General features: G+C 37.6%; 1 protein-coding gene across 1 annotated transcript in view; it reads left to right on the plus strand.

The window, feature by feature from the left end:
* Window positions 1-8,648, plus strand: part of LOC140235384 (uncharacterized) — an 11,263-nt gene extending 2,615 nt beyond the window's left edge. The window contains exons 2-7 of the mRNA XM_072315412.1: window positions 3,761-3,827; window positions 4,830-4,948; window positions 5,607-5,705; window positions 6,815-6,880; window positions 7,602-7,742; window positions 8,622-8,648. Of these exons, the coding sequence (XP_072171513.1) occupies window positions 3,761-3,827; window positions 4,830-4,948; window positions 5,607-5,705; window positions 6,815-6,880; window positions 7,602-7,742; window positions 8,622-8,648 (519 nt within the window). The remainder of the gene's footprint in view (window positions 1-3,760; window positions 3,828-4,829; window positions 4,949-5,606; window positions 5,706-6,814; window positions 6,881-7,601; window positions 7,743-8,621) is intronic.
* The last annotated feature ends 3,417 nt before the right edge of the window (window positions 8,649-12,065 follow it).

Raw genomic sequence — 12,065 nt, forward strand, 5'->3', positions numbered from 1 at the left:
ACCCAGACTAGGAAAATCACCAGAAGTATTTGTTTCTGTGTGCCTGCGGTTTTGTTTTTCTACTTGAGCTTGAACGGATTTTGATTATGCAGCTGAAAATGACTCCGAGAAGGAAACAGAGACAAACATTACGGCGTTTATTGGGACATATGGCTATATACTGATATATTTAGACTCAAGATGTCTGGAATTGAGTTATATCCGGTCACGTAGGTTGGCCCAGATATCTTTCCCAGCTAGAATGGCGTATGTTCAAATTTCGAAAAACATATAGGGAATGCGGATGCGCGCATCAATTACAAGATTTGTAAAAGTAATTGGAAGCGTAACGATAGTGCCGTGAACACTTCGGATTGGCATGTGCCAGTATATGACGTGTATACAATTTGCACTCAAAATGAGTTATGAATGATGTGCTTCACCCTATGGTAGAGCGTGTTCAGGATTGGTATTGTCTTGGAGATTTGCATATTGAGTTTTCTTGTGATAAGAGAGAATGAAATCTTATGTCGATATTTTGACGATGGTGATAACAATGATGGCGATGATAGCGATGTGGATGATAGCAATGATGAAAACGTAATGATGACGGTGTTGAGACTGATGATGCAAACGGTCGTCATGACGATATTGACGTCAATATGCTGGTAGTCCGTACCAACCCTACCTAACGTGTTACTATGCGTATAATCATGAAGGACGTAATCAGGAATATGATTCGTGCTTTCTGACCCCTGGTCAGAATTCACAAACCGATCAGCTGAGAGGAGAGTGATCTTTGCTGCATCTCAGACCTGGGACGTATATAAAAACCATCATTCCCATGACATCCGTTTCCGGGTCAGGTCACGCTCCAAGGACGCTGACCTGGGCCAGACTGACCTGAGAAAGTATTGGCGCTTTGGCCCTCAAATAGACTTTTTCACGTCTATACGCCGTTAATATTGTTTTTGCAATAACAACGGCATTTGCTGATGTTGGTGGTCTTGTTATTATCTCTCGGTGCTTTTCTGCTACAATTTCTCTGTTTTCCATATCATTGGCCTATATGCATGATATGACTGTGTTCTAAGAGTTGGTGCTTGCCCAGGTATCAAAAAGTCAAGCCAAGGGGCAGATGGCATGGTATGGATTACTGTCGCGAACATCCTTTCTTTTGTGCGGTGTCATTTTGCTCGCGGCTTCGGTGAGGCGATTTGATAATTTCCGCTCGCAGGAAACAAAACCGTTCTGTGGAGCTGCTGGTACAAGCTGACCCGCAAGGGCTAGGCACGAGAAACGTGACGGCGAGATGCTAAACCCCGACCGGTTTGGGCACTGAGTAAAGCAGTGTCACGTTATACCGCAAATGTTCTATCTCCATGACAACGAGATCCGTTTAATCCTGGATTTGTATTGACACGAGATATACTGTACTTACAATACGAGCCATCGTACAGTGCACAGAAAGCCAATTGGCCAAAGCCAAAATATCAAAATACGACTGGTTACATGCTCATTCTCTTTATGTGCGCAACAAAATTGTCAAGGCGTTAACTCTCTCGGATGTGTACTGTATACAGAGATGTCTAAACACATTCCGTTGTCATGGATGAGTTATGAAATGCTTGATTAATAAGTCTGAAAAAAAAAATAGACTTCCAGCAAAATAAACGCAGTTTCTCATGCTTCAAGAAGAAGACATTGTTATGTTTACAAAGCTCAAAGAAACAATAGTAATCCTTGCCGCATTCGAACTCTGTCTTTCCCGTTCTCTCCCTTACCGAGGATTGGTATAAATATAGTTCCAGGACAATCTACATAGATGTTTACAGATATTACTCATACCTTCAGGACAATCTATACACAGATGTTTACCGATATTGTACATACCTCCAGGACAATCTACACAGAATTATGTTTACCGATAATTGCACAAAGAGCATTACGTGAAATTAGGAAGGATGTAGGAAAGTATAGTGTTCATTGGCCTTGACTTTGTCCGAAAATGGATGTCAGGTCACGTGATTGAAAACCCATCACTCACAACACTCTCTGCTGATTTTTTTATTCATAAAGCAAAAAACCACTGGTATATGCAGCGCCTACATTACTGCAGTGTTAGAAATCCAGATACTGCATCATCCTGCTCCAGACAAATTAGATTTGGGGATGTAACATGTACCGTCTCATCTCATCACGCGTGGCTCATGTTTAAATCAAATCAATATTATTTTAAAGTAAAGCCTATTTATACCCAAGGAAGACAAATTAAAATAATCCCGCTAATGGTTAAACTCTACCAAAGCACGGGGAGATAAACTGAAACCTCAGATAGAAGAGTCATATTTTTAGAATCAAGATGAGACGTTAGCAACTACCACGCGGCCGAACGTGCTAGATAATGTTCTTGAGATATATCGTAAAGGAGTTGGAATAGATGGTAAAACAAAGGGCTGGATAAGACTCGATATGAGCATGCGCATGTTTGAACATTCGCGCGATGACACATCAAGGGTCAATTACATTATACGATGGTTGCGGGAAGCTGCGCATTGACCGCTTGTGTTCGACTTCATCAGAGTTGGGCTAGTTCATCAAACTTAGAACGTACATAATTAAGTATTTAACAGCTATCGCACTGAACGAATGACTCAATTTTTTTTTATGCCCCTGAGGATGACTCAAACGCCATGGAGACATTCTGTCGCAACTGCATGTCTGTGTCCAAATTGTCGGTGCATGGGATTACCCGAACTCTATTGACTACACTCCGGAAACTTGGGCCAAATGACGCACTCACACACAAAAAGTCCCGTGTAATTCTAAAATTTTCTTTAGTCATAAGCTTACGACTTTGTATCAAGTGTAGGGTACTTATATCAAACAGCAATTGCATTTGCCCTCACCACATATAAGATTGTTTAATGTATTGTAAGGCTGGAGATTTTTGTTAACCTGATACTGTCTTTTTAGATACCCACCTTGATCCTTGAAGACAGGCACATTTAATGTAATTGTAATTTATGTGATCGTGGATACCTGAATGCTGATGGTTTGCTGTATTTATATGACCACAAAAATTGTATATGTTTGCATAAGAGTGTATATATATATGTATATATATATATATATATATATATATATATATATATATATTGTAATAATGCATAATAATTATGTATATATGACAAAGCAGTACTTTTTCACGTGATTGAAGCCCTATACGTGCAATGTTGCCACCTACCAGTTACTCTGTGCAGAAGGTTGTCTTTCGCCTATTATGTTAAGGCCTACATGCGTCATAATGTATAGACGCATATTCTAACATGTGTCATTTTGAATGTTTGTTTACACGGATGTACCTGAACCTATTTCCGTGTGTAGACGAAACTGCATGTGACAATCTGATACTCTTTCTGTTCATTTTCAGAACAAAGTGATCCTGATCAAAGCTGGGTCCCATCTTTTATTGGGATTTCTTTGTTTCTGAATATCCTACCAATTTCAAAACCAATTTCCATCAAATAGATTCATATGCTCTTTCATATTTCATAAGAGGTTTTTCATTATCTCACAAATATGTTGGAAACCTGAAGCCAAATCTCAACCAAACCTATACCATCCTATTAAAGTGGGCTTACTCCGGTCATTACTCACTCCTCATCTTGTTAAACGTTTCTTGGCAAACCCCTTTTTTGCCCAATCCATTGAGGCAGAAAGCTAATCGACAGTTTCTCTCTTGTTTCCTCTACTTCCCGTCTCTGCTTTGTCATTTCAGCTGACTTCTATCATAGCGTTTGGCTGGGTCACCTACCGAATCCAGCCCCTGGAGATGGTTTTCCAAGGTAAGAAAGATACCACGAAAGGATGACTGTAGGACAAGAGATCATTACGGTTAACTAGTGACGTTGACTCAGCAGCTGCTTTAGCTTGGTACATCCCTGTTACCATGGATACTTCACGAAATGCCAAGAGAGAGAGAAAAAAAAAACTGAACATGAGTAATGACGACATCGCTATGCAGTTGTCATTCCGTAGAACATTTTAAAAGCAAATGACGGTGTCAGTTATGACTAGAGAGATAACGCGCTCTTTGTGCCAACGAGCATTCTGGCACCTGCATAAAAATGAACCCATCATAATTATTGATATCATCCGTGTGAATCAGACTGATCATTTAACAGATGAATTCGCCCTTTTCATCATACGATGACTGTCATAAGAAATGATGAAGTATGGCCTTTCAATGACCCTGTATGATAGTATCAACAATTAAAATCACATAAAAACATTACAGATTAGTTAAGAAATCGTGTATTATGATGCAGATATCTGGATTGATCACAATATGTTCCGTCTCTTTCTCTTGTAAATGTCGAAAGTCTCTGATCATTTCTCAGAAAACCTATACTCGTTTAATTCTCTTGTAGTTATCTGTCATGCATTGTATATGTATGTCATGGGTTATAACATGATATCTTGTTTTTTTATAGGATCGAAAAGTTTCAAGAACTCATCAAATACGCTGTTGTTTTCCTTAAGTGTGCATTTATTAAACTCTAGACATTCCCAACAAAGGAGGATAGAGACCTGTGGCGAAAATATTGCCGATTGGTCGATAGAGACAATGGATAGTGGATTGTAAAACGTGTAGTTTATTATGTATAGAGGCAACAATTTTGCCACTTTGTCTGAAGGCAGTTGAAACGCAATCACTGCACTCAACCATGAGAACTCAAGTTGAGAAGAGTTAGCGGGTATAGAGTGGATGGAAACGGTATCAATGTCTGTGTCGATTATCAATTTACCATTTGAACTATTGAGCTTTCAAACTCTGATTTTCACAGAGATGGAGGGGAGTCAAGAGATCCATCTCCAGGCCATCTACGTGTCCTACATCGTAGCCATCGTCCTTACCGTCTCCCTCGTCGCTTCCGCCATGGTCCTCCTAGTAGGAACGTTAAAGGTAGGTCTCGGATTCGACGTGCTGTGAGTTCGACATTGTTCGATGACTATATTCCACTCTGCACAATGCGCGGTCAGTTACTTACACGTTGACTTGACCGTCGTCTTGTTAGTCTGCTTTTAAAGTTTATGTCTTGACATGACGAAAATCTGGCTTTAACTAGTCTTGACCTGAATTGACTTGAGTTGCCCGTTAAAACCTAAGCGGGTTGACTCTGTGGGAACATAATTGTGTAAAGCCTTCCATCATCTATTCAAGCTTGGGGTTTGAGATGCAAAGATATCTTATGATTTTACATCAATCATGCATGGTTGTAAGCATGTGGTGTTCTATTATTTTGTAATGTTTTGACCCTAAAGTATCTGCATGTCTATCAGAAAGTTTTAGTCAATTATCAATTTCCTTGTCGAGAGTCACATACCATTATATTTCTTATAATCTTATCAATTTGGTTATTTGCAACTACGAGCTGTATGAAGAACATTACCTTTGGCATTTGTAACCCGTATCAACCGTAACAAAATAAATGAAGGTAAGCTGTCTCGCATTTTCACTATAATACAGTGAAAGTGGTAAATATATCATAATCAACATGGTCATAATATACAAAATAATAATATGAAAAATAAATTGGGTTAATTCTTCTCTTTCCCCTCAGGGAATTCGCTTCTGTATGATCCCCTACCTCATCGTCATCCTCGTCACAATTGTCCTTCAGGTGCCCTTCAGCGTCTTCCTGCTCTGGCATTTCATCCATGTAAGTCGTTGTCATGACTACGAGATGCAATGTTTTGCCCATCTGCTCCAACGTAATGGGGCTGTAATGTTGAAACTTTGCGAGACCATAGATACACATAACAGTCTTGAACTAGCTTGTCTTTAATAGGTCCAGTAAGCACTAGTGTGAAAATATAACCACCCATTAATTGGTTCATCAACGTTTGCTATAGGAACCATACTTGCTTACCAAGTTTATTCTTCTTCTATAGAAGTATGAAGTTTACTCCCGCTTTGCTGGAGGGACATTGTTTTCACGTAGAAATAGATAAATTTTGTCATAAACGGAACAAATAACCAACGATTTAAGCTTGACATCCCCCGGCTCTTCCACTCTAGTGTGACTGCAGTCAGTCGAGGTAAACTGCATCCAACTTCAAAGATTACTAACGTAACTATACTTGTCGTCTGACTTAAGTCGTGGCGCAATTCAAAATCATAAGTTGCTATCTTAAAGTGAACGCGCATCAGTATGCTTCTACTTTATCTCACGTGAGGATCGCACGTTCAGTTTCACATAATAAGTACAAATAATATTTTGAAAACATGCTTCTGATTAGCCGTCACGAGGCAAGGGAATCGATTTGGCTGCGTCTGTGTTGAAATCAATGTCATTACCGCTTTTCCTGTCGACATGTTTGTCATTAACGTTTTATCTTGTTCCGGACGGGTCCGAAAGTGATTTTTAGGCCAATAGAAACTAATTTCTTTATCGACGGGTAACAGAGAATGTGGAGCAACTCCTTGCCAAAGAACCTTACAAAGTTTCAAAAATGAAAATAACATAGGCATGTCTAGCCGATCTGTTTTGTGTTCAGTATTTTTACTCCTCACCCGTTCCCCCCCCCCCCACCCCCACGATCTCCGCTGTTTTAAATTTTTAACATTGATTTCCCAGTGCAAACAAGTTCCTTCTAAAGAAAAACAAATTTACAATAAGGTCTTCCAAGTAAAAGCTCGTCTCTCAATGACCAAATATGACTCTAGTCAGCATTTTGTTGTTTCATTTTCTCAGAAGGCTTCACAACGCAATTAAATATAATGATCAATAAAATTGATATTATTGTTATTTTTCTTTTCATTTTGCAGACCAATTACGTCAATCTCATGGTTCTGGTGCATCTGTTGTTCCTTATACCGCTCATCTGTCTAAACGTGAGTAATATTCACACACGGGTCTTTTTCACAATTCCGCCGAATTTAATGCCTTCAATTTCACCCTGCTGCTGCGGCTCCATCGCGCACCGGAATAGGAAATTAAAAGCCGCATTTTTCTAATGTCGTCATTCTTATCATTAGAACCACAAACTATAACAACTGTTATCAATGCTGGCTGAATGGGTCGTTCTGATCACGTCCATTTGAGAAAATCAGAACCGGGAGATATTCCCGACTGTGCCGGCATTTATGCATGTCAAGGATAGATTGGCTGTATTGGGCAACATTGACCGACGAACAGCTGGACAATTAAACTAAAGCGTCCAGAAATCTTGTGATTTCCGAATATTTCTTGATGACACATCAGATTTGCAAGGCCGGCATAATGGTTTAACCATCTCAAAAGACACGGATTACAAAAGAGATGTATACTAATATCTCTATGATTAACACTCAGCAGGGAGGTGAGACAAAACTCTTTTGTCTCACCTCCCTGCACTCAGTAAAAAAGTCAATTTCGAAGATCAACTAATCATTCACATCGTGATAGAGTGAATTCATTCGTACGAGTATGTTCGCATAGATTTGTACACACGGATCGTTTGAATTATGTAGCTCTACCTTAAGCAATATTTTCGTTGCAATTCATGGCGGTATTTTTGTTGTAGGAATGAGTTAATGGTGCAATCGCCTTACCCCCCCCCCCCCCCCCCAACAGATCGCAAGTTTCTTCTGCGTCATCGCCCGGTTCCAGCAACTCTGCGAGTTGGACGGGTCAGAGACAAGCACCGACGTCGAGAGCATCGAGGAAGCCAAGATCGACATCAAGTTCGTCCATCGAGAGTCGCAGCATCTCACAGTGAGTCAAACGAATAAGCGAACAACCAAAATAAAACACAGACTATAATTAAGATAGACGATGTCACAACATTTGCAAGAAAGTGACTATCACATCAGTAGTCTTTCGTCGAGTGGTTACTAACGCTTGGTCTAGCTGTTTCTGTAGAAATTATTGGTTCAATTTTATTTCTACACTTTCTTTTCAAACAATATTTGACGAAGAAATAATAAAATACGATAATAAAGACGACGTGTTTAAATCTAAGGTCTATATATACGACTCACGTCAACAAGGCTAAGTAGTAGTGAGCCACCGAAAAAGGATTGTAATTCCATAAATAGGTTGACACTGACGACTTGAATGTATTTGGAATGAGGATTATACATGGCATTCAAACATCTGTACGTAACGTATTTCTTGAGTTCACAAATTGCGCTGACAAAGGTAATTTCTAATGCCACCCTTTGTGTTGTTCTACAGTACCTATTTTTGACTGTCTATAGTAGTCACAACTGGGATAAAATCTAATTCCTGACCTTATGCTCACAGTTATGAGGACAGGGCCCTGTTTCATAGAGCTGTTCGTAAAGTTACGAACAACATACGAGCGACTGGTGATCAGTTCTGATGTGCTGTACTTATCAAAATGTCCATAATTCAGCACAAGAACTGATCACCAGTCGCTCGTAAGTCGCTCGTAACTTTACGAACAGCTTTATGAAACACCCCCCGGGTAAAGCAGCATTCATTATTTTATGTAAGACGTGTTTCTCAGGCGCACTGTTCAGTCTGCAAAACTTTGATATTAAATTAAGTATCATAGTGATCATGTACAGTGACATCGTAGCATCATGATTCAAACCTGACTTATCTTATATAATTTTCTGTCTGTTATAGGTCCTCAAGAAGCATACGTACGTGTGATAATCATGTCAGGAGGGGTAAGCCGGTGCGACAACGCTTTACGACAACGATGACGACGACGACATCGATGCTTCAGAGAGTGATGGAGACCATATGGGATTCTCGTAGTTCTATGGGCGACTTTCATGAGAAAAATAACGCAGTATTTCGATATTCCTTTCAACATGTTCAACGCTCAGCGGTCCTGACGATAAGAAGATTCCGCCATTTTTGTCTTGAGACTGTAACGTTTGGCATAATTTCGACACGACATTACTCAGACTTAAACTGTAGGATGAGAGTGTCCACGTGCTGGTAGGATGAAAGCGGGAAAGATGATGTTCATGTGAAGAATAGTCTGTATTATGATTCCAATTGGAATGAAACGTATTTAAGTTTGAAATTTACTGCCTTATTTCGTGTTGTGCTATAGAGCGGAACTGGACGGATCATAATTCTATGATGGATCCGCAACATAGAAAAAAAAAACGTGATTTATTCAGAAAATACACTCGCCACATTTTTTGTTTTCTCTGATGTTACACAGAGCGCGTTCACTGCCTAAACAGTCGAATACACCTGACTGGACATTATGCAATAGCTCATGTGTTTTACCTCTTCTGTTAGTAGAGATTGACTACATGGGTCTTTTATCGAAATGTAACTATGCAATATCATGCAATATTTATTTTGCCCTGTCACTTTCGAGCAAAGGGATGTTTGTTGTTGTCTTATCATTATGTACATTTACATATTATTTCCTGTATACTCAGTAATAACATGCCCAAATATCATTGGATGCTTTTGAACTGATTTGATGAATGAAAGATGTTTACAATGATGCCTAATCAAAGTTATATAAGAACAATAGTATCCGCTTGTGTGGTTTTAATCGTGTTTCTTCTCTTTTAGTTTGCTTGGGATTCTTTACCCGTGTATATATCAAATTAGCCGAATATAATGATTGTTATATCGTATGTGAATGTAAATAACATACTTGGTATTCCTGTGTAATACCATTCTGTAAATAGACTGCGTCTCTCTCTTATGTAAGTTTGAATTTGAGCCTATGAATATTGTTAATGATTTTTTGATGTTTGATATTCGTAACTGCCTTGATTGCTTGTTGTATTATGTCAAATTCTATCTTTCTTGATGTGATCAAATAAATTCTTATTTTTATGAGTGAATGTGAAATAAAACTGTGGCAATACCATGATTCATATACCATTCTTGCCTTTTGAAACAATCATTTCTCATGACTCGGCAACACGTGATGGTCCCAGGTGAATAATCAATCAAATCAAATCATGTTACTGATGATGTTTTGCGATAATGAATGACAATGAATGCTAAAAATACACGCTTAAATTGATTGTGATGAAAAAAAAAAACCCATCCGCATTCTATTGAAAGAGAGGCTATAGCTTATAAAAATACAAACAGACAGACAAACAAACAGTCTTAGTATCCATGTCTTCTTCTGAATTTCGTGTTGTATTGTAAATGAATTTATTTGTCAAGGGAAAGACATTAAAAACACCATAATTAAGATCGAATTGAATAATTGAGTTATCTAAAATTAAATTTGTGAAAAAAAACTAAAAAGGACTATAAAATGACCTGAGTAAGTTAAACGGTCAAAAATTCTTCATTTCTTTTCACTTTCGTATGCATGTTTGTTTGTTTGTTTGTTTGTTTTTGATACTAATACATTTTCACCGAGGTTCATCCGACACAATCAAATTGCACTATCGAGAGACACCAACAGTGAGATGATAATTAGAATAATTTGATGATAATGATGAGCAAAAAAAAAAAAAAATCATCACCATTATCATTATTTAAGTGACTATGGCAATAATGATGACTGATAATTTAACAATGGTAATGATAATAGAAATTATATCAAATCGCCTTCCATGTTCAATACCAAGATGAGAACAATGTCTGACAGAATACACCGTGATTTGATGAACATTAAAATTCTATGGACGAAAGAGGGCACAATCCATAATACTAGTAAAACAGTACAATTAACACACGACTGATTCAGTGTTCTTTCGTGTTTCATATCAATAGGTAACCCAAATCTAAACTGTTAACAACGCAGTTATCAAATTATGTACCCTATACATAATTTAGATATTCGTATTCCAGGAAATGTTCCCCTAATTCCCTTTTTGGCAGGTCGGGGTTCTTCCATTTCTACATGTTAATAATATTGGATAATTTTTAATCTGAAGATGACAAAATAACTTTATCGTAAAAATCAAATACATAGTCGGACATCATTACCAAGTAATATCATTACCATGTCATTAGAATTTGAATTTTCGGACAGTCTACAAATATATCTGCTCTGTAATTCCATATTTACCATTAATTCATATTAGGCCCATATCTCATTATGTTCTAAGAATTTTCCACATTTATGTCTTTTCCTTTCTTACAATATTCAAGATTAAATATGAATACATGTATATTTCATTTCTTGTTGGCAAAAGGAACATCATTTATTTCTAACAAAACCAAATCTTAAAATTTGTACTTCAGCGTAAATTGCTTCGTGTTATAGCTCATATTGAAATTCAATCTTTAATCAGGAGAATCGTACATCTGGGTGTTAATTTTTTCAATTCAATTCAATTCAATTCAATCATAGTTTATTTCCAATCAACGAAAATCAAAACATACATAATACAAAGTATACATGTCATGAAATGATATTGTCCAAACGTTTACAAAAGATTCATGTAGTATACGAAATAAATTATATACAACTACATATGTACAATAATTAAGAGGAACAATGCATGTATACTTCGTGAGCGTTCGGAAAATAACTTCAATTATATGGAAAATAGCGATCCACTAAAAAGCAAAGCTTGTGGGACGCGGATCGCTAGATAAATAATGAGTAAACAATATATCATTCAAGGTTTTTTTTTACAGCTATTGTATTAGATATAAATTACTTTTAGTCATTTGTAAAAATATAGTTATTTTGAGATACGATGGCTTCGGCAATAATAAGAAATAAGAATAGAGTATCAATGCTAATGCCCAGACAGTGTTCATTGAACTGCGTGTACCGGGAAAATATGACAAGGACGACACACTCGTATAATCCTATACAGACATTCAGTTACCCACACACATATAAGACGCGAGACAGTACCGAGAAGAGAGAAGACAATAACAATACAGTCTACGAAGAACAAAAGACAGTAAAGGAAGAGGAAAGAAGAGAGAAGAGAGGTCTGCATATATACAGAACACGCCAAGTACTGCGACATCAGGACAGGTGAAACCTTAAGCATGAATTAAAGCAATTTAAACTATCTAGAATTATAAGTAGATAGTAAGTGTTATCTGAATTTGTATTTAAATGTGAGGAATTTGGGGAAATCTTTTAAGCTATTATCTAGATTATTC

This window comes from Diadema setosum, chromosome 11 (genome assembly GCF_964275005.1).
Source record: "Diadema setosum chromosome 11, eeDiaSeto1, whole genome shotgun sequence".
NCBI classification, from domain to species: Eukaryota; Metazoa; Echinodermata; class Echinoidea; order Diadematoida; family Diadematidae; genus Diadema; species Diadema setosum.